The sequence below is a fragment of the Myotis daubentonii genome, chromosome 1, assembly GCF_963259705.1.
Source record: "Myotis daubentonii chromosome 1, mMyoDau2.1, whole genome shotgun sequence".
NCBI classification, from domain to species: domain Eukaryota; kingdom Metazoa; phylum Chordata; class Mammalia; order Chiroptera; family Vespertilionidae; genus Myotis; species Myotis daubentonii.
This window is the reverse complement of record NC_081840.1, coordinates 125,515,332-125,539,578: the sequence shown is the minus strand read 5'-3', so window position 1 is coordinate 125,539,578 and position 24,247 is coordinate 125,515,332. Positions and strand designations below refer to the sequence as shown.

The 24,247-nt window shown below is 35.4% G+C and overlaps 1 protein-coding gene and 1 pseudogene across 3 annotated transcripts in view; one reads left to right on the top strand and one right to left on the bottom strand.

Moving 5' to 3' along the window:
- Positions 1–22,866, bottom strand: part of SEC23A (SEC23 homolog A, COPII coat complex component) — a 57,494-nt gene extending 34,628 nt beyond the window's left edge. For 2 of the 3 annotated variants that reach the window (XM_059659614.1, XM_059659620.1), the window contains exons 1-11: positions 22,646–22,866; positions 19,888–19,945; positions 19,589–19,675; positions 18,434–18,670; positions 14,454–14,533; positions 13,397–13,541; positions 11,031–11,189; positions 8,195–8,310; positions 2,954–3,077; positions 1,564–1,644; positions 187–276 (exon numbers count right to left, since the gene is read on the bottom strand). In XM_059659614.1, coding sequence (XP_059515597.1) covers positions 187–276; positions 1,564–1,644; positions 2,954–3,077; positions 8,195–8,310; positions 11,031–11,189; positions 13,397–13,541; positions 14,454–14,533; positions 18,434–18,670; positions 19,589–19,675; positions 19,888–19,945; positions 22,646–22,866 — 1,398 coding nt within the window. The remainder of the gene's footprint in view (positions 1–186; positions 277–1,563; positions 1,645–2,953; positions 3,078–8,194; positions 8,311–11,030; positions 11,190–13,396; positions 13,542–14,453; positions 14,534–18,433; positions 18,671–19,588; positions 19,676–19,887; positions 19,946–22,645) is intronic. The other variant, XM_059659631.1, reaches the window with a different exon arrangement.
- Positions 14,686–15,256, top strand: LOC132213294 (large ribosomal subunit protein uL22-like; annotated as a pseudogene).
- Positions 22,867–24,247: the final 1,381 nt, after the last annotated feature.

Sequence of the window (24,247 nt, the reverse complement as noted above, 5' to 3'; positions counted from 1 at the left end):
ATCTTTCTATTACAGTATGTCCTCTCACAAGGAGTTGAGCTTTGAAAAATAGAAAATAACAAAAACTCCAAAATAAAACAAGCTTTGGGTTATATTTATTATTGGAAGAAAAATACGAAAAGTCATGGCCTAAATTAAGTACTTGTTTAAATATAGGTTTTAATATTCAAATATAAAAAGTCATACCTGATTGACAACCTCAAAATATATGGCTAAGGTTGTAGTGGGACTAAGTCCACATATCTTCCATTGACAAGTGCCACCTGTTCCTATCTCCTGTAGAAATAAAATATATAATATGTTTGAAAATTAGACAACATAATTTATTACTATAATATATACCAAGGTGAAAAGAAGGGGAATAAAACCTCCAGTAAGAAAACATCCCTTTCAGGTCTCTAACAAATTCATTGAATATTAAAAACTTAAAAATGTTAAATCAGCCGAGACCGGTTTGGCTTGGTGGATAGAGCGTCGGCCTGCGGACCGAAGGGTCCCGGGTTCGATTCCGGTCAAGGGCATGTACCTGGGTTGCAGGCACATCCCCAGTGGGAGATGTGCAGGACGCAGCTGATCGATGTTTCTCTCTTATCGATGTTTCTCTCTCATCGATGTTTCTGACTATCTATCTCTCTCCCTTCCTCTCTGTAAAAAAATCAATAAAATATATTTTTTTTAAAAAATGTTAAATCATATGAAATATAACATCAAATAAAATTAAGCAATTTTTACACAATAAAATTATAAAGTAATTCACATTTTTGCTAAGTAAATACAAAAGTGTTGACAAGTTCTCCATATTGAAGACTTTAAAAAAGTATATACCATTTAATGAAGTAATTACAACTAACATCCTTCTATCGAACTATTTGATATGTGTAAATAAATATTGATTTAACACATAATATATGCACATAAGAATACAGTTTCTCAAAAAAAAAAAAGAATACAAGTTCTCTGGATCAGAACTGCTAAGCAGTCTTACTCCCAAGAAAAATTTTTAAGAAATAAATCTTCACCATGTAAACTACTTAAAATTAATTTTCAACTCAGTCATTTTAAAGATGTTTACCCACTTTGTGTTATTTATCCCATAATGCTCTCTATAATAACAGTACATAATTCTACCATTTTTAAGTGCATTATACATCCACTAAATGGAATAATAAGGATGGATTTGAAACGTAAGTCTAATTTGTTTACTTTGTTGTAGATTCTACTAACAAAAAAAATTCAGAATTAATTTTGATTTTCAGAAGTCTCCAAATTTCTAAATCATAGTTGTTGTTTTTAGGCACACTGGGGTAAGAAATAACTTAGGCATAAAAAAATAGAAGACTGGTGACAGTACAAAAGTTTTAATTTAGGAGTGGGTGGGAAAAGGGGTATTCAGACAGAGCAATTACAAACAGAGGTATATCGATAGAAGCTGAGCCACATTCTACTAAAAAACTGAGTCCACACAATATTTTTAAAGCAATGCTATAAGCTGCCACCTAGGTCTCTGTTGGTTATGTCCTGAGAATTAAACTGTACTTTATTTTTAGAATAAAGGTGACTTACATTTTCAGATACACAGGGTCCTTTAGAATTGAGAGACACACAGGGTCCAATAGCTCCTGAAACTTTTATTTCCCTTGAGGTCTGCAAATAAGAACATGGTACAGTTTGGTGTGCTCAAAGATAAGCTCAAACATTCAATTGTAAGTATATAAGAATAAAGATTTTCTTCCACATTTAAAGTTCAATGAAAATGTACTAATGTTAAAATAATTAATCCATGAATACTTCTATGTTAACTTCCAAATTTAAAATCTAGCCTTGACCTAACATTAATCCTCTATTTCAGTTGCCCAGAGGAGGTCTCCATTTGGTAACTCACCCTCAATTAAATATCATACCATATCCAAAATATGTTCTAACTCAAAACCATAGACACCAGCTTCTATTTTTCCTTAACCTACAATAGCTGCTTCGGCCTACACGTGCATCTGCAAACTGCAACCAACACAGAGAATTAAACTACTTTCCTTACATTCCAATACAAACCATCCATTCTCCCTGGGCAGTTTCCCCAAACATACTGTGCTGATTCTCACCTCTATGTCTCTCCTCACACTGGGCTCCTGACTAAAATGCATTCTCTTCAACCAACTTAAATTCTGCCATTTTCAAAACCCAGTGTAAGTCACAATAAAATTGTTAATTTTCTAGGATAAATTGTATCCCGGATGCATTCACCTTTCATTCCTAAACCTTTATAGCACTTTCATAATCTACTATTATTTCAATCTATTCTATATTAAACTTGTCTTTCTATCAAAACTAAATTTCTTTATAAGAAGACCTGTGCTTTAGATATTCCTTATGATCTCTATAATTTCTTAGCTTAATGCTGGACAGTTAGCAATCATTCAATAAAATAGCAAGAAATATTTAATGCAAATTCAGTATCAATGTGCTTTCCATGTACTTGTTACTAACACTAAGCCTTTGCATTATTAAAATTTGAAATGAATGATAGAAAATAATATCAACAACCTACCAACTATAAAACAATTACTGATTATTCAAGTAGAACAGAACAGGTTTCTCTTAGATACCGATTACTGCAATTTTAAAAAAATCTAGCACTAGCATAAGCAAATTCAGCCCTAAAAAAGATCAAATGCACTAAAAAAGTTAAACCCTACATAAAGAAAAAATAAGTTAAAGCAAATTTTATCTATATATCTTATTTTCTAGCAATTATGCAGAAATGCTCAAGTAAAATTTCATTGTACATTTCATAATGACCCATCTTTCTAATAAACAAAATCTCTAACACTGGGTTTCAATATAATATAACCACTATTTTTAAATCATATGTTGTATGTGATTAAAGGTAAAATTATGATCAAGCCTACAAATTTATCTTGATAACATACCACACGTGTCAAGTTTTGCTTCTTACCTTTATTTCTAATGTACCACCAAAACCCATTTTAAACTGCCCATGCATATCTTTGGTGAAAACTCTTTGAAAAGTTTGCTTGAATAAGGAAGTATTGAAAGAGTCGCCCATTACCATGTATCCTCTGCATGGAAAAAAACAAAAAACAATGTAGGTGATACAAGTGTCTAAACATGTGTTTAAGCCAAAAATATAAATTACCTCTTAGTACTACTAACAAATGTTAAAATACTTCCTAAAATATGCTACATTACCATTAATTTTTAAAACTCAAACATTTGAGAATGTACCCACTGCACAAATAATCTAAATCCTGAGGGTAACTGAATATCCCTAACATTTGCATTTGTCCTCAGTAATTTTTAAAAAGTCTTTTTTAAAGAAGCAACACATCCACACATAATAAAATTCAAAACATGCAAAAGAGTACACAGAAACCCTCCCACCCAACCCACTCTATTCTCCATATTGGTTAAGATACCTGACTATTTACAGTCTGCATTCTCATTCTTAATAATAAACAAGTATATATGTGTGTACGTCTATATATGCAAAATTGTCTGTGTGTCATATCAAAGTTTGTGTTATACCCGGTGAATGAGAGTAGAAGGACATTGAGGAACCATTTTCATTTTATGTACTAATGTACTGTTAATCCTTTTTCTCAGTAAGCATGTACCTATTTTAACTTTTTAAAGTTTTAAGAAACAATAACTGTCAAAAACTATTCCAAGATTCTTCTCTAATCAGAAAAAAAATCACAGTTTGACAAGGTATTTTGTTGAAAATGCTGTGGAAAAACCGGCATTCTCATACATTGCTGATGGAATAAAAAGTGTGCAATACAGAAGAACTTGACAATATTGAACAAAATTACATGTGATATGTAGTTTCTCTTTAATCCAGCCACCCCACTATTAGAAATCTATCCCACAAATATTCTGGCAAAAATAAAAAAGCAAAGTATACACATAAGGCTATTCACTGAAGCACTTTTTGTAATAATAGAATATTAAAAACAATCCAGATTTCCATTTATTAAGAGACTAGTTGAATAAAATATGGCACATCCACACAATGGAGTTATGCACTGCTATAGAACAATTTCTAATATATAAGTGAAAAGTAGGGGAAGATGTGTAGATTTTCTATTTATATAAAAAGGGGATACAAACACTGACATACACAGATGCACACAAATATTCACATATATTTGCTCATATTTTAAAGATACTTTAAGTAGTTTTAAACAAAAAATTAAATAGATGAAAGAATAAAACTGATGTGCTATAATTAATAGTAATTTTACTTTTGATAATGTTAAAGTCTTGACTTATGCTCTGATGCCAGTATAGATTGTATCTTTTTAAATTTTATTTTCCTTATGCTACTGGTATCTGTAAGAATAAAAGCATAATATGCTAATTAGACCAGACATCCTTCAGATGTCCTTCCAGACGACCTTCTGGACGAAACCGAGGCTGCAAGGGAAGCCCAGGTCCTGGGTGCCTGCTGGCGGCCAAAGGGAAGCCCAGGTCCCGGGTGCCAGAGGAAAGCCGGTGCCAGAAGCTGGGGGAAGGAAGGCCTACTCTTGCAAGAATTTTGTGCATCAGGCCTCTAGTATAAAAATATAGTTGAATTTTGTATATTGACCTTGACCTAGAAGTCTTGACAACTTAACATATTAATTTTAAAAGTTTGTACATAGTTTGTATATAGATTCTTGCAAATTTTCTAGTTTTACAAACATGGCAATCTATGACAATCTGTGTTATCACTAAACTTGATAATGCATTCTAGATTAATGACAATTTACACAGCCCCAGTTATCTGCTTCCTTTAACAGCAAACCTCTCTATCCCCTTACTACTTACTCACTGTGGCTCTTGCTCAAGCAACATTGGCATCACCGAGGATCTTGCTTGAAAAGTAGAATTTCAAGACTAGGCATACTAACCCCAGAATCTATATTTTAATAAGGTACCCAGCTGATCTGTGCACGTGAAAGTTTGGGAAGTTCTGGTCTATAACAGCTGCCTCCAATCCCCTCTGCCTGTTCTTTTTCTAATTCACTCTAAGTCAACTTTCACTACCCTTAGGAAGGTTACCATGACCTTTACAGTATTATATTTCACAATTTTACAATCTCAACCATTTTTATAGTTTTAAAAAAAAAATCACTAATATTCTGACAACTCCCATATTCAAACTTCCGGCCCAAACCTATCTCCTGCATTCTAGGTTGTACATTATATCTTAGTGCCTACTGGACATCTCATCTCCCTCATGGATGTCTACTGGCAACTTAAACCAAACACGTTCAAAAATGAACCACCAAACTTTTCCCCAGATACTCTTCCTCCCACAGTCTTATTCATTTCAATAAAGGGCAACCCAATCCTTCCAGTAAACTCCTTTGGTTTTCTCAAGCCCCAGATGCAATTTATCAGCAAATCCTCTACCTTCTAAATATATTCAAAATCCAACCACTTCTCACCACCTGTCATGCTACCACCTGGTATTCCTGTATTTCTATACAGTAAGACCTCATCCTTGGAAACTGAAATTTTAAGCAAAATAACCTATAACAAACCAATTTTACCACAGGCTAATTGATATAAACACAAGTTAAGTTCCTATGGCATACTTCTGATCACAAAAAGATCATCAAACTTCTAAATAAAAACCCAAAATACTTATAATGTTAAGCATGGAAATAAATGTGAGTTATACATACATTTAAGGAAGATTAATATAATAAAAACAAGGAAGATCATTTTTTTCCAACCTACTTATTCCAGTTCAGGGTCGAGAGTGGCTGGAGTATATGATAGCAGCTCAAGGTATAAGGCAGACACCCCCTAGGCAGGAAGCCCTCCCATTGCAGCAAACATTCACACACACACACTCACTCAGTCTGGGATATTTAGTCATGCCAATTCACTGAACATCTTTGGGATATGGGAGGACACTGGAGTCACTGGAGAAAAGCCATGCAGACATGGGGAGAACATGCAAACTCCACAGTGATCCCAGCCAGGAATCAAATTTTTTTTCCTCACCAATCTTTATATAATAAAAGGCTAATAGGCAAATTGTCCCCTCGGTAGTTCAACCAACCGGGAGTCTGACCACTCGCTATGACGTGCGCTGACCAGCAGGGGGCAGCGAAGAACCAAGGAAGGCCCCAGCTGGCAGCCAGCAGCCAGGGGAAGGAAGGCCCCGATTGGCCCTGATTGCCAGCCAGGCCTAGGGACCCTACCCATGCACGAATTTTGTGCACCACATTTCTAGTTTTAATGAAACAAAATGTTATCAGAGGACCTGCTGGACTCTTACTGAAGGCAACTGAAGTCAGATCACATCACTCTGCTGAAAACTCTCCAATGACTTCCTATCTCAAAGTAAAATCCAAAGTCCTAATAATAGTCAAGGACCCTCACAATCTGACCCCCCTCATTTACCCTTGTTATTTCTCAAACACCCCAGGTATGTTTTCAACTTTGCACTTCCTATTCCCTATGTTTAAAACACTCTTCCTTCATATATGCACATGGCTCACTTTCTTACTTCCTTAAGTCTTTGCTAAACCATCACCTTCATTTAGGTCATTCCTTCTTCCCTATTTAGAACTGCAAACCCCTACCCTCATTTCCTGACTTATTTTTCTCCCTAACATTTATCACCATCTGACATACTATCTACTTTACTTGTCTCATCTCCTCTTACTAGAACTGTGCATCACACATGTGACTAATTAAATTAAAATGTAAATTAACTAAAATTAAAAACTCAGTTCCTCAGTCACACTTGCCACATGTCAATGGAACAATGCAGAGAATATGTCCAATAAAAAATTACGCTGAACAGTCCTGCAATAGAAGGTAAGCTCCATGAGGGCAGATTTTCATGTCTGGTTCACTGCTGTATCTGCAGTGCCTTAAACAGTTTGACACACATTATGTTTTCATGAATATTTATTAGATGGATGCATTAAATAAATAAACCTGAAAAATGAGTTGACAAGCTTCAGTTTTTAACACCTAATTAAATTATCCCAAAACCATATAATGGCTGCCTGCAAACAGAAGAGAAACACTTCCTAACTCATTCAATAAGGCCTGTATTACGCTGATACCAACAACAAAGATATCATAAGAAAGAAACTACAAATCAAGATAGATCCCTTATGGAAACAGATGCAAAAATCCTCAATAACATACTAACAAATCAAATCTGGCAATACATAAAAAGAATTATTCACAATTTAGATTTATCCTAGGAATGCAAGGTTGGTTTAATATAAAAAAATAAAACCACTGTAATACACCATATAAATAGAATAAAAACAAAAAACATGTGACCATCTCCGTAGATGTAGAAAAAGCATTTAATAAAATCCACCACCCTTTCCTGAAAAGAAATTTCAACACAGGATTAGATGGGAAAGTTTTCACCTGATACAAGCATTTACAAAAACCCATAGCTAAAATCATACTTAATGGTGAAAGATTACACGGTTTCCCACTAAGATCAAGAATAGGCAAATACAAAGAGGCAGAAAAATCAGTGATTGTCTAGGCTGAGAAGGGAAGGAAGAGGGAAAGAAAGGAAGAATGGGGAGTGACTGCTAATGGGTACAGAGTTTCTTTCTGGGGTAATGCAGATATTCTAGAATTAAATTATGGTAACGGTTGCTCAATGTGTAACTATAGTAAAAAAAACACACACACACAAAACATTAAATTGTATACTTAAATGAGTAATTTTATGATATGTGAATTATATTTCAAAAAATCTAAGCATAGTTCAGTGGTTGAGCAACAACCTATGAATCAGCAGGTCACAGTTTGAGTCCCCTTCAGAGCACATGCCCGGATGGCAGGCTTGATCCCCAGTGGGGGGCGTGCGGGAGGCACCCAATGATTCTCCCTCATCATTGATGTTTCTATCTCTCTCCCCCCTCCCTTTCTGAAATCAATAAAAATATATTTTTTAAAAAGGGAGGCACACATATGTAATACTTTCAACAATAAAGAATTATTTTTAAAAATGTGCATTTATAAGTATATTTTAGAAAAAATTTAAAGTAAAAGAAGTATCAAAAACTGTTAACATCTATTGCCCTGGAGTAAGAAGATGATGACTGAATTTTTTCATAAACTGTCATTGCTGGTTTATATTTGTAAAGTCTCATTATTAGTTTATAACTACAAAAATTATAAAAATTTAAATACATACCCAGTAAGGTTGGGACAGCATTTCATCTCCAGGAGACCTGTCTGATCTAATGCGCATGCATAAATATCAATAACGTGACCAGTCGTGGCAGCTCGATTAGCCAATGCTTCAAAATGCTACAAAAGATTTTTTTAATCACATAACATTACTGTATAAACTAATCATCCTATAATTCTTTTCCCCATTAATAGAGTAAAATAACCGAAGAAATACTAAAAGAAAAATCCACAATAATTTTAATGCGATGTGTTATAACTTAATTTTCTATAATGTGTTATAAAATAGTATGATAACTTCTATAAATATGCTACTTTCACATTCTTCTTTAAAAGCCATTCTCCCCAGTTGACTCAGTCAGTTGAATGCTGTCCCATGCACCAGAAGGTCACCTGTTCAATTCCCAGTCAGGGCAGAAGGTTGCTGGTTCAATTCCCGGTCAGGGCATACACCCAGGCTGGGAATTCCATCCCGGGTCAGGGTATGTACGGGAAGCAACTGATCAATGTTTTTCTCTCACATCGATGTTTCTCTCTCTCTCTCTCACACACACACACACACACTCTCTCTCCCTCCCTCCCTGCCTAATTCCACCTCTCCCTCTACTATCAATAACAACATATGTATTTTTTAAAGCCATTCTTTCTAAATGCAGTGGTCTCCGCTTATCCATGTTCCAAGACCTCCAGTGGATGCCTGAAACCACGGATAGTGCTGAACCTCATATGTACTATGTTTTTTCCTATACATACAAACATTCCTTTTCAATTAAAGGAAGTATTTTATTGCTTCTCTTTGGCATATTCAAATTGCCATCATCACTACTCTTGCGCTTTGAGGTCATTATTAAGGTCACAAGTACAAGGATAGTGACAGATTTGAACACAAGAACTAGGATACCATGACAGAAATGGTTACTAAGTGACTCCTGGGCAGGTAACATCTACCATCTGGGAAAAGGGATTATTCATGTTCAGGGATTTTGTCCCAACAGAGTAATTCAGAACAGTGAGCAATTTAAAAGTTATGAATTGTTTATTCTGGAATTTTCCATTTAATATTTTCGGACTGCAGCTGACCATAGGTAACCGAAGCTGCAGAATGTGAAACCACGAATAAGGGAGGACTATTGTAAACTCCTAAATTAGGCTAAAGTTAAAGAAAGGCACACCAAACAATTTGCTCTTTATACATAAAAATGGTAGAAGAACAGCACAGAACTCTTTTTCCTGGCTAAATCCACACGCAAGTAACAAAAACATCAACATAGACAATAAAAAAGCAGTAAGATAAACAAACATAAAACATTTTTTGAAGTTCTAAGAAAAATTCCAAGCACAAAAGGAAAATTAAATGGCAGGGGGGGAAAGCATTTATAGTGACAAAAAATATTTGTTATTAGTTACACTTAAAATTATATGATAAATAGCGTGGCGGGTGTGGGTCAGTGGTTGAGCATCGACCCATGAACCAAGAGGTCATTGGTTCAATTCCCAGTGAGGGCACATGCCTGGGTTTCGGGCTTAATCCCCAGTGGGGGGTGGGGGGGCGGGTGCAGAAGGCAGCCAATTGATGAGGTTTCTCTCTCATCAATGTTTCTATCTCTCTATCCTCTCTCTTCCTCTAACTCTAAAATCAATAAAAACGTAATAAAAAATATATATGATAAATAATGACTACCAAAAAGGACATATGATACAATATAGTACAACTTAAATTAAAATTACAAACTCTAGAGAATTTTTTTTAAAGGAAGGACATTAGCCCTGGCCAGTTACTAAGTGGTTAGAGTGTCAGCCCATGCACAGAAGAGTCAAGGGATCAATTCTGATTAAGGACACATACCTGGGTTGCAGGTTCGATCCCCAGCCCCTATCAGGAGACAACCAACTGATGTGTCTCTTTCACATCAATGTTTCTCTCTCTCTCTCTCTCTCTCTCTCTCTCTCTCTCTCTCTCTCTCTCTCTCTCTCTCTCTCTTTCTCTCTCTCTTCCTCCCTGCCCCCTTCCACACTCTGTACAAATTAATGGGGAAAAAAATCCTTAGATGAGGATTAGCAAAAATAAATAAATTAATAATAATAAAAGGGGAACATTAACAAGCAAAACCAATACAAGGGAGTCAAAAATCAACATTAGTGAAAAAAGTACTGGCACATTTACAAGTAAAACTGAAGTTACATGAACAGAAAATAACTCAAAAAAAAAATGATAGACTGTTCAACCAATGAAAAATATACATATCTAAAGTACAGCCTCTTGGAAATAAAAAATTTTAAAATGCAAGAAATTTTTCCTGGAGAGACATTCCTTAACATGAATATTTTAAAAGGCACATAGGTGTGGCTCAGTCGATTGGGTGTCATCCTGTGCACCAAAAGGTTGCCGGTTCGATTCCTGGTCAGGACACATGCCCAGGTAGGAGCTGGATCCCTGGTAGGAGGCACGCAGGAAGCAGCCTATCAATGACTTGCTTTCACATTGATGTTTCTCTCTCACAAAACAAAAAAAAGCCTCACACACAGAGTTTCTCTCCAGAGTAATCTTTAAAGAGATACCTAGTGGTGCATACTATTAAATTTTTAAACATTTAAAACTAGAATAATTATAAGTTATCAAGAAAGAAAGACTATTTCTCCAATTCTGAACAGTAGTTACAGTATCAGATTTCACAATATCAGATTTATCACAAAATATTTGTACTCTTCCTCTTTTTTTTAGTTTTTTTTTTATTAAGGTATTACATATGTGTCCTTACCCCCAAATCCCCCCCAATACTCTTCCTCTTTTATCTCGTACATTTTTCTAATAAGTCATAAAGAATAAAAAACAAAATTACCTTAGTTCCCTTTTTAACATATTTGGCATTGTCTTTTTCAATGTCATGCCATGATCTTATAGGTGTCTTCAATTCATCTCCGACCACCATTCCTGGCCCCTGAGTGGCTGGACCACCAATGAACATCATGATACGGGCACCAGTGTTGGGAAAAGTACACTATCAAATAAAAGTAACTCGTCAAAAGAGTTTAAAGAAAAATATATGAATGTACATTTTTGATAATAAACTGTGATATACTCTTTCTAGAAAACAGGCTACCATACATTTTTCAAGAAATTAAAATAATCAAATATTTAAAATGAAATTTAAAAACAAGATGTTTGTTTGAATACTTTTCTTTTAAAATCTTCTTCTAAATAATAGTGCCTTCCTAATTTTAAAATAAAACCTGGCAGAAACCATCTTAACCAAGTGATCAAAGCTAACTACCATTAGCAGTAGTAAAACAAATCAGCATTATGAGCCTCCTGATGTGCTATACTAAGAACACAAATCAGTTCTGTAACATTCCTGGAAAGGGGTATAACCTAAATCTATTCATGAGGAAAGCTCAGATAAACCCAAATTTAGACTTTTTCTACAGAATAAGTCTATACTCCTAAAAAATATCAATGTCATGAAACACAAGAAAAACTGAAGAACTATTACAGAATAAAGGACACTAAAGAGACATATCAACTGAATGTAATGCATGATTCAGAATTTTCTTTTGCTATAAAGGGTATTATTGGAGTAACTAGTGAAATTTGAATTAAGTTTATAAATTAAAAAATTATGTTATATCAATGTTAATTTCCTGATTTTGTTAACTGAACTGCAGTTATAAAAAAAATATGTCTGTAATTAAGATATACACACTGAAGTATTTACAAGTAAAGGGACATCATGTTTGTAACTGACTTCCAAATAGTTTTCTAAAATTTACATGTGTGTGACATATAAATAGACATATACAGAGAGAGACATATGTATAAGTATCGAGAGAGAAAGGTAAAACAAATGTAATAAAATATTTACATTTGAGGAATCTGATAAAAGTTCAATTAATCTTTGAATCTTTCTCATAACTTTTCCATATGTTTAGAATTATCTCAAAGTAGAAAGTTAAAAGAATAATGATAGTAACAATATATAACTCACTATATAAAATAGGAAACCATGACTCCATAGTGATATTAATAAACAAATGAATAAATTGAAAGTATGTTGAGTAAGGGAATATTTGCATGGTTTCAAAGCTTCCCACTATCTTATAATTACTAATTACAAAGACAGGGAAATAATTTTATAGTGGACAAACCTAGGAGATACAATCTTAATGAGTGATCAAAGTGATTATCATCAGTGATGGGACAAATAAAAATCATGGGCCACCTGATAGAATGCAACAAGAATAAAGCATTACTTCTGTGATATATGTAAGATCTGAATCTAATTGTGAGGATACATCAAAACAAACCTAAGTTGACAGACATTCATAGACTAACTGGTCTGAATCTTCCAAAATGTCAAAGTCATGAAAGTCAAGGAAAAGCTAAGGAACTGTACCAGATGGAAGGACACAAAACAGACTTCACACTAAATGTATGCCTCTGAACTAAATCCTTTTAATGAAAGAAATTACTGGAATAATCAGCAAAACTTGAATGAGGTCTGAGAATTACATGGTAGTAATGTATCAGTATTAATATTCTGATTTTAATAGCTGTACTGTTGTTATTTATATAGGAGAATATCCTGGTTTACAGGAAACACAACCAAAGTATTCAATGGATCGGGAACATCCTATCAGCAACTTAATCTCAAATAATTCAGGGGGGAAATTCTTTGCAACTTTTCTATAAATTTGATAGCATTTCCAATTTTTTAAAAAAACGTCTTAAAATAACTCTTCCTTAAGATCTGTGTAGCGTAAAAATTTCAAACTCTACTTAAAAGTAAAATTGGCCCGAACTGGTTTGGCTCAGTGGATAGAGTATCAGCCTGCAGACTCAAGGGTCCCAGGCTCGAATCCAGTCAAGGGCATGTACCTTGGTTGTGGGCACATCCCCAGTGGGGAGTGTGCAGGAGGCAGCTGATCGATGTTTCTAGCTTTCTATCCCTCTCCCTTCCTCTCTGTAAAAAATCAATAAAATATATTTTAAAAAAAAAAAGTAAAATTGCCCTACCACTGTTAACATTTAGTGACCATCCTTCCAGAAGCCTCTTTATACACAAAAGGATACCTTGCAGATCAAACTTTAAATAAAATCATATACTCGCTCAACTATGACCTCATTTATTTCACTCAACATTATCTTGTACATATCATCCCATACACACACAAACACATTTACATTCCACAATGAAGCTATTGTCACTACCTCAAGTAGTCCTACAGCTATGGAAAGTGCCACCCCAGAGGAACGCAAAGGTCTCTTTCCCTGTGGTACAGGCCAAGGGTCTCGCTGCAATTCCCCCAGAAGATCTGTGAGATTCATGTCTATTTTCTGTACTGGCTGCAAGAATCTGCAAAACAAAATTAAATAAAAAGCCATTTATTTGTGGGTGAGTGTTTAAGAAACAAACTATCCACTTTCTTTCTTTTTTAATTTTAGAGAGGAAGAGAGAGAGAAACATCTATTGGTTGCCTCTGTGCCCCAAAGGGGGACTGAACTCACAACCGAGGCATGTGCCCTCGGGAATCAAACCCAAGACCTTTCGGTATATGGGATAATGCTCCAACCAACTGAGCCACACCATACACGGCCATCCATTTTCTTAAAAACACAGAAAAATAATCCGAATACAGGATACACCAATGGTTCTCAAAACTATTATGTACATCAGAAGCAGTAGGAGGGCTTGTTTTAACACACATTGCTGTTTTAACACACAGTTGTTTCAGAAAATCTGGGGTGGGCCCAGGAATCTGCATTTCAAACAAGTTCTCAGGTGATGCTGACACTACTGGTCCAGGAACCACGCTTCTGAGTACAACTGCTATAAATGAAACAGTCAAACCAAATATTACTTCAGGACTATATCTTTCATTTACCAATCTAGTAAGTATTAAGGTTATTGAAATAATTATGAGAAGAGATGTCAACTCAATTTTAGTAATACCTCCTCTGATTTGTGAGTTTAGGGGGGAAAGCAACCTCTAAGGGTAAGACAGCAAAATGAAAAGCTTTTGAGGCTATTTTTTTTTTGCCCGCCCTCAACCACAAAATTCAGTTTTTCCGAACTTAAAAACAGAAGCTCAGGAATATATCAAAACTATAGTGAATCCTTACATTGAAAAGTATACTAATGCAACCTACTTATATTCCAAAAAATATTTAATAGTATCATTGAATGTTTATGTTCAAGTTAAGGGTAAGGGATGCTTAAAATAGCTGCATGAATTGTCAAATTCTCTTTGTCATATTTAATTATTACCTATTAGAAGGAGGTGGCTGCTGTACCTGAGGACCACGTGTTGCTTGAGTAACGGGTACTTTAGAGAGCCCCAGCATTTCCTGTAAAGAGATTACTTCTGTGATATCCATATAATTACTCCTAAAAGATGTCTCAACAATTTACCATGTACAAGGTTCTGTGTTAGGTATTAGGAACCCAAAAGTAAAGAAAAAAAGTCTCTTTCCTCAAAAAGCAAAATGTCTAGCCCAAAGCGGCCATAGGTGACCTCTGAAAATGGTTTGCTATTCACTATACCTAGAAAACCCCACGAAATCATGCAAATCAACAAAATCTTCGTGCTCACTTTCAGAACACTTATGAAACTGCCCAGGCCATCAAGGGTAAGCATATTCCAAAAGTCACCAAGTATCTGAAGGATGTCACCTTAAAGAAGCAGTGTGGCATTCCGTCATTACAATAATGGAGTTGGTAAGTGTGCTCAGGAGAAACAGTGGAACTGGACACAGAGTTAGTGGCCCAAAAAGAGTGCTAAATTTTTGCTGCACATGCTTAAAAATGCTGAGAGCAATGCTGAATATAAGAGTTTAGATGTAGACTCTCTGATCATTGAGCACATTCAGGTGAACAAAGCTCCCAAGATGCGGCATAGAACCTACAGAGCCCATGGGTGGATTAACCCATACATGAGCTCTCCCTGCCACACTGAGATGATTCTTACAGAAAATGAGCAGATTGTTCCTAAACCAGAAGAGAAGGTTGCACAAAAGAAAAAGATATCCCAGAAGAAACTGAAGAAACAAAATCTTATGGCCCTGGAGTAAATCAGCATAGAATAAATCTAAAAAAAGTAAAAAAAGAAAAAGAAAAATGTCTAGTTGGGGAGACTATCAGGTAAACATTAACAGTACATTGAAATAACCATCAAAAAAGAGCAAAGTAGCCCTGGCCAGGTAGGTCAGTTGGTTAGAACGTTGTCCCAATACACTAACGTTGCGGGTTCGATCACCAGTCAAGGCACATACCAGAATCAACCAATGGATGCATAAATAAATGGAACAAGGTGATGTCTCCCTCTCTCTCTCTTTCAAATCAATTTTTTAAAAAGAGAGAGCAAAGTACAATGTGCTATGTGAGCAAAGAAGAGGGAGCTCAGAAATAGTTTATTTCTAATTAATAGTAAAATTAAGTTACTGTGTAACTTGAATGACTATATTCCTTAACTTGTATTCATTCATCCCTGTTCTGTGCCAGACATCTAATGGTGAAAAAATATATAGTTCCTGACCTTACAGAAATTAAAATCTGGTGACAGAAACAGAGTTAAGTCAAATCATTAACTATAAAATTGCAATTGTAATAAGTGTTATGCAGGAGAAATATATAGCATCATAAAAAGGGGGTTATAAGGTACATGTGCTTTGTTAATGTTCTGACTTAATGCCTAACCAAACTGCTAGTTTGGTTTTTGAATTTTAGAAGTGTGCACAATTTCTCTCTAAACATTTGGAAATGTTATTTTACTAAAGTTTTCTTGAATATGGAAATGCTTAGTCATGAAGAGAGTAAAAGCATATAACAAAAAATCAGAACATCTAAAGATTTGCAAAGAAAAATGATTAAACTAATCTTGCAGCGTTTCCTATACTGCTAGCAGAAACAGCAACTTTTTACTGAAGACTTATTATGTGCTAAACTCTTTGTATATACTATTTCCTCACAAAACAATAATGAAGTAGATTTCTTAGTCCCTGCTTTACAAATGAAAACTAACACTCAGAAAGACTAAGTAATTCGCATAAGATTCCACAACTAGTAAGTGACAAACCAAGATATTAACCCAGGTTTTGCTACAAAACCCCATAATAGTTATACTATACTGAGTGTTCACAAATTATTTCATTTAATACTAATAATAACTCTGCAAAATGGTTACTGTTTATACCTTTCCATAGAGGATGAGAAAAAGCAAAGAGATCCATCCAATAGCACACAACTTAGATAAGTTTAAGGCTTAAATCCAGGACTATTTGGGGAGCAAAGACCAGATTCTTCCTTTAAAAATTTTTTATTGATTAACTTTAGAGAGAGAAGAGGGGTGGAGAAAGGGGAAGAGAGAGAAAGAAACATGGATTTGTTGTTCCCACTTATTTATGCATTCATTGGTTGATTCTTGTATGTACCCTGACTGGGGATCGAACCCACATCCTTGGTGTATGGGATGCTCTAACCAACTGAGCTATGCGGCTAGGGCTAAGATTAGACTCTTTTCAACTTGACGGTTATCAAGAGATAGAAGATAAAAACATTTTAATGGAGAAAAGAAAAATGTTATAAGAATTTACTGCCTGTTGCAAAAAGGCAGATTTTTTGTGTTACATATGTATTATATAACTTAAGTAAAATATACTCTATAATCAAAACTAACATTAAGCCACTTTAAATAAATTAACAATTTAAAAATAACAACAAATACAGAAAGGCACAATCCATTTCATTCTCATGACCACCCTATAAGGTAATCACTGTTCTTATCTCCCTTTTACAATTGAAAAAAGTAAGGCACAGAGAGGTTATAACTTGCCCACTTTCTCTCTTGTCTCATGTAAGGTATTCTACTCCCTGTGCTCCTGAAGGAATCCCTACCATGTCTTCTGAAACCTCACTCTCTCATCTCGCCCTGCTTTCACCCACCCTCTTTAGTCTCTTTCCCTTCTGTGTATAAACACATTCAACTCTCTCCTAAACAAAACCTTTGTCCCTCCTATACAAAACCACTTTTGCTCATTTCTCTCAAACCTCCACACTATCACCTTCCTTACCTTCAACAACAAACCTCAGGAAAGAACACATACTCTAATTTTCTCCATGTCCTCAAATTTTATTCACTACTCATTCACTACCTTATTCACTGTTCACTATCCTCCCTATCCAAAGCTGCAAATTAAATTCCTCCAGTATTTTCTATCTCAATTAACTGTAGCACCACTACCCGGGTCTGCGGAGCTCCAAATAAGAGTCATCCTCAAAATATTTTCTTTTTCATTGTGGGCTACCTGGATGCCTCCAAAGTCTGATTTCAGGTCTGTCTACTTTAGGCCAGGCTTATCTTCTAGGGCAGTGGTTCTCAACCTGTGTGTCGCGACCCCTTTAGGGGTCGCCTAAGACCATCAGAAAACACATATATAATTACATATTGTTTTTGTGATTAATCACTATGCTTTAATTATGTTCAATTTGTAACCATGAAATTGGGGGTCACCACAACATGAGGAACTGTATTAAAGGGTCGTGGCATTAGGAAGGTTGAGAACCACTGTTCTAGGGTAACTATTCTCAACTGGGGGTTTTATTAGAACCTCTTAGAAAGTTTTTGAATACTTACATGAGCAATCTACCCTTCCAACCACTTCCCAATACAAGCACATATTCACTCACTCTCTCATGGTCTATCAAAATCTTTGGGCAAAAAAATATATATTTTGAAAAATATCCCAGATGATCCTAGTATGCTACACATAACTCCCTGGATCTGAAAGTTTCATTTTGCCCCAAAGATAAAAATGTCATCCTATTATTTAAAAAAATACATATATCTATAGTTCTTATATTAAAAATTCTAACACCTTAACATGTCTCCTTTTGCAAACATAATAAAAGTGTTTAGTTCCTAAGTGAGAGATGTCAAGAAACAAAAGCTAATATTCTGCAGTTGCCTTCGCTTGTCTTCAGTATGTCACTTCTACAAGGCCTTCAAATCTCTGGTAAAATACTTTGTTTTACTCTAAATGTTAAAGATACTGTTAAAAGTGAAAGATCTTTGATCTGTCTGATAAAAATGTAAGGCAAATAAAAGAAAACTGATGCCAACACCAAATGTAAAGCCTTTGTTACAATACAATTATATTAGTCAATTACAATGAAAATATTTTCTAGAAACTTACATCCAGAAGCTTTTCAGACATATCTAAAATGATGCTCACAGATAGGCTGCTGTTTACCTGCAATTGTTTGGCAGTCAGATCTTTTGTTCCTCTGAAGACATAACTTTTTGAAATGCCCTCACATCCAAGTTCATGAACTTGCACCATTCTCCCAAAAGTAATAAGTCCAACCAAGGCTGTAGGTGGTAAAAGACTTAATGACATCTGCATTGATTCCTTCAGAGCTTGTAAATCTTCATCTTCCATGCAAGTATCAACCACATAGAGGAATATCAAAGGCATCTGAGGGCCACGCTGTTAAAACACATTACCATCAGAAAAAAAAGTTCTTTTAAAAGTATTAACACTTCAGTGCAATATATAAGGATAATCAACAGTACATTCATACAATGGAACCCTAATAAAGCCATTTCAAAAATGAAACAGGTTATATATGCACAGAGAGACATCCAAGACATATCATCAAGTGAAAAATTATTCACTGTAAAAAAAAATTATTTACAGTTACATAGAGGAAACATTCACTCTCACTCTCAATTTTATTTAACTGCATGAGGTTTAATATCTTATAACAAAAGTACTTACTCCTTTTAAAATAAAAAAATAGTAACTCTAAAGCTTAAAAACATGTAGTGAATTTATAAAATAATTGCCTAAATCTGAATTAGATTGTGAGAGAACTGGACACTAGCCAGGTTGAACAGATTACTGACTGGCTCAAGTGAACCATATTCTGCTTTCTCTATAACTTTCATAAAGGATATTATCATTTTCACTCTTAAATATAGAAACAACTAAGTAAAGCTATTCAGAGAGGGAAGAAAAACTGATTTTCCTAGGAAGAACCAATACAAGAATAATTTCATTAACTAGCTTTGGGGATATATCATCAGGCTCCAGCATCAGATTGACTAAGTATTTGTAAACTGACTTTCCAACTACAAAGCAGGAGTGATACTTTAGTGTTTAATGATATACTCTGTATAGCAAATCACACCATCCCATCCAATATCCTGGCCACCCATGAAATAACTACAAAAGAGAATATTACCTTGCTTAAAATGACTAAGAAGACTTATCTTTGAAATGCTCCATCAGTTAAATGTGAAAATCAAGAATGATGCCTTTTAAGTCATCTCCATTTAATAACTATTTTGGTATAAATTATTAGATATTTAAAACTTCATTAAAGATATACTCTTATGTTCTTACCAGAACTACATATTCAATGCTAGAAAACTGAGGTAACAGTTCAGCAGGCTGATTCAGTTCAGATATACCAGCATAAGTAGGTGGAAACTACAGATAGAAAAGAAACAAAAATATTTAACAAATTATTTGTCAGAAAGGGTAATGAAATTTTAAACTAAAAATAAATATTTCCTGATCATATAATAATAGGGAAAAAAATCAGTATTTTTATCATATGACAACAATTTCATCTTTCTTTTTAAGTATACATATTTAGACCAGTATTACAGCATTAACATCTGAAATGGGGGTTTTCTTACCTGATTTCTTTGATAACAAAAGTTGCAAGCCCAGAGTTTTGCTCGATAATCCACTTGACTGTTTTAAGAAAAGATACAACAGCTCATATTTCAGTTCTATTTTACAAGAATCCTAATATCAATAAAATTAATTTCTTTCTAAAATATGAATGTATTCAAATATAGTCAAAGTGATCTTCAAAAGCCATCTATTTTTAAATGCTGCCATCTAATCCATATTTTTGACATATACAAGTTTACTTATAAATAAATATATTATAACTTTTAATGTACAGTAATATTAGTGAAATGAAGATGACTACTCAGATGTAGACAATTCAAAAATGTATTTATTGAATGCTTAACATGTACCAGCTATTTTTCTAAGTGCTGGTGATAGTGAACAAGACAGTAAAGGTCCCTGGTCTCACTGAGTTTATATTCTAGAAAAGACAGACAATAGACAAGTAGATACATAAGCACAGAAGATACTTTTTGTTTGTTTGTTTCTTTTTAAAGAGGAAGGACAGAAAGGGAGAGGGAGAGACAGAAACATCAATGATGAGAGAGAATCACTGATCTTCTGCCTCCTGCATGCCTTACACTGGGGATCGAGCTGCAACCTGGCATATACCTGACCTCCTGGTTCATAGGTCAACGCTCAATCACTAAGCCACGCTGTCAGGGCACTTTTTAAAAATATGTATATTTAATTGGTTTTTGAGAGAAAGAAGAAGGGGGAAAGAGAAAGCGAGAAAGAGAAACATCAGTGTGAGAGAGAAACATCAATAGGCTGCTTCTGCCACGCCTCCTGCTGGGGATTGAGCCTGCAACCCAGGCATGTGCCCGGACTGAAAATTGAGTGGACAACCTTTCGTGCACAGAATGACACCCAACCAACTGGCCAGGGCTAAACACAGAAGATACTTTTAGATAGTAATAATAAAAATTGCCGAAACCGGTTTGGCTCAGTGGATAGAGCGTCGGCCTGCGGACTAAAAGGTCCCAGGTTCGATTCCGGTCAAGGGCATGTACCTGGGTTGCAGGCACATCCCCAGTAGGAGATGTGCAGGAGGCAGCTGATCGATGTTTCTAACTCTCTATCTCTCTCCCTTCCTCTCTGTAAAAAATCAATAAAATATATTTAAAAAATAAATAAAAAATAATAATAATAAAAATTAATGAAAACAAAGCAGGATGTGAGAATGTGTTTGGGAAGACTACTTTAAAGGAAGGCCTTCTTAAACAATTGAAATATAGCCTAAGTGAAAAGGAACCAGTCACAGGAAAATCTGGGGGTAGAGCAATCCCGGCAGAATACATAACTATACTATTACACAAGTTCCAAGGTAGAAATAAGTTTGGTATATTCAAAAATCAGAAAGAGGGGCCCTGGCCAGGTAGTTCAGTTGGTTAGAGTGTCGTCTGATACACCAAGGTTGCGGGTTCAGTCCTGGTCAGAGCACATACAAGAATCAACCAATGAATGCATAAATAAGTGGAACAACAAATCCATCTCTCTCTTTTTCTCTCTCCCTCTCCCTCTCCTCCTTTCTAAAATACACACATACATACATAAATTTTTTTTAAGTCAGAAAGGGGGTAAGGTATATGAGCCCAGCCAGTGTGTCTCTGTGGTTGAGCGATGACCTATGAACCAGGAGGTCACAGTTCAATTCCTGGTCAGGGCACATGCCTGGGTTGTGGGCTCGATCCCAAGTGTGGGGCATGCAGGAGGCAGCCAATCAAAGATTCTCTCTCATCATTGATGTTTCTACCTCTCCCCCTCTCCCTTCCTCTCTGAAATCAATAAAAATATGTTTTTTAAAAAATAATAAAGTAGATTAGAATTCGATAAACATGATATGAGGGCAGAACTAAATAGAGGGTAGATCATATAGGGCTTTAGAGGACTTCCTATGGGGATTTTTTATTCCAAGTATGATAAGAAGCTATTGGAGGATTTTCATAACCTGATACCCATTTGTAAAACTCTAGCTTTTGGTGGAGAATAGACTGCTGAAAGGCACAAACCAAAATAGAGAGACCAATTAGGAAGATAATGAAATTGACCAGTAAAAAGATAGTATATCTTCAAGTAGAGTGTATTAGCAGAGACTGAGTATGAAACAGAATCAATAATGTTCTGGAGATAGGATTGATCAGATATGCTAGGGGACTGGGTAGGAAAGAGGGAGTGGATAGGAGAATAAAAATGATTCCTGATTTTCTGCTTACACAACAAGAAATCATAACATTTTCAAACACCATGCAATTCAATTATGACTTTTCTAATTGACATGAGATGTGTTGATAAACAGCCAGTACACGTATCTAGAAAATACTGATAGGACCTAGTGATTTATATAAGAACAATTTAACATTTGGTCTCTAATTACCTTACTACTCCTAAAATCTCCCTAGCTGGTTTGGCTCAGTTAATAGAGCGTCGGCCTGCGGACTGAAGGGTCCGGGGTTCGATTCCGGTCAAGGGCACATGCCCAGGTTGCGGGCTCAATCCCCAGTAGGAGGCGTGCACGAGGCAGCTGATCAATGATTCTCTCTCATCATTGATATTTCTCTCTCTCCCTGTTCCTTCCTCTCTGAAATAAATAAAAATATATTTAAAAAATAAAATCTTATAGCTCTTTGGATTTGACTATCCTCATTTGAATAAAAATAACTATAAACAAAAAGAAAGACTATTTTATATAAATGAGTCAAAAACTACATTTCTAAATCATACTGCCATATTCGTTTTTCCATATATATTAATTACCATAAAGGATTCAAAACTGCACGGCAAGTGGTCCTACTACACAAAACAGGTTCATATTGAATTGGTGGTAAATCGAGTCTCTCCTTTAGTGGTGTAAATAGGGCTGCTACTGGAACAACCATTCTTGTAGCTTCTAGCCGACTTGATGGCCAAACATTCCAACTAAATCGTACTCCATCTCGTTCTTCATTTTGTTGTATGAATTCCAAATAGGTTGTCATTGTGGAGCTTGAGTTTTATTTCTGTAAAAGAATTAAAAAATATTCTCAAACTCTCTTAAGAAAATTCAAAATAAGTATGTTTTCCCTACTTTCAACAATATTAACCCATTAGAAATCATGACCAAAGGAAACATTTATCTTGGAAAAAATTAGCAAGCAACAATAATCCCACTTATAACAAAATAATAAATGACTCTACTGAACCCAATGCCCATCAGGCCCAAAAAGTAGTAAATTTACTACGAGGGGGAGGAGAATGCCATTCTGGTTAGGGGACAACATCAAGCAATATCTCCACCTTGTTACTCTCTAACTGTTTATATAAGATGTTAGCTTTTCTACCTAAACAGCAATTCTGTCTTGTGTACTCAAACTGCAACAGTGGTTAGTGATAGAAAGAAACTGTAAAAATTAAAGGTCTGAGAAGATAGAGTTTCATGTGCTATGTGAATGGATGGTCAGAAGATTTGTGGGAGAGATGAAGGACATTAAGCCAAGTAGCTCAGTTGGTTGGAGCACCATCCAGATATGCCAAGGTTGTGGGTGATCTCTAGTCAGGGCACATACAGTAAGCAACCAATGAATGCATAAATAAGTGGAAAAACAAATCAATCAATCTGTCTCTTTCTCTCTCTCTCCCCCTCTCTCTCTCCCTCCTCCTCACTCTCCTAAAAAAAAACAAAAACAAAAAAACAACAATGGAGCCCTAGCTGGTTTGGCTCAGTGGATAGAGTGTTGGCCTGTGTACTGAAGGGTCCCAGGTTCCATTCCAGCCAAGGGCACATGCCTAGGTTGCGGGCTCGATCCCCAGTAGGCAGCTGATCGATGGTTCTCTCTCATCATTGATGTTTCTATCTGTCTATCCCTCTCCCTTCCTCTCCAAAATCAATAAAAATATATTTTTAAAAAACAACAGAAAAACACTGGAGACTTATGAAGATGTGGTGCCAAGAAAGGCAATATGGCCCAGCCGGTGTGGCTCAGTGGTTGAGGATCAACTATGAACCAGGTGGTCAAGGTGAAATTCCCCTGTCAAGGCATATGCCCGGGTTGCAGACTCCATCCCCAGTAGGGGGCGTGTAGGAGGCAGCCGATCAATGATTCCTTCTCATCATTGATGATTCTATCTATCTTTCCCTCTCCCTTCCTTTCTGAAATCAATAAAAAAATATTAAAACAGAAAAAGAGCCAATATGGATGCTGAAGTTGCTAATAACAATGATGGGATGAGGAACTGATTCTCAAATATAAGGGAAGGAAAAATATAATTCAATAAAAGTTATTTAATTTTAGAAACATTTTCAAATAAATTTTGATAATACAAATTACAGAAAGTGAAGCTTAACAAATATAAGTATCTTAAGCAGCTAAGAGCTTCCTC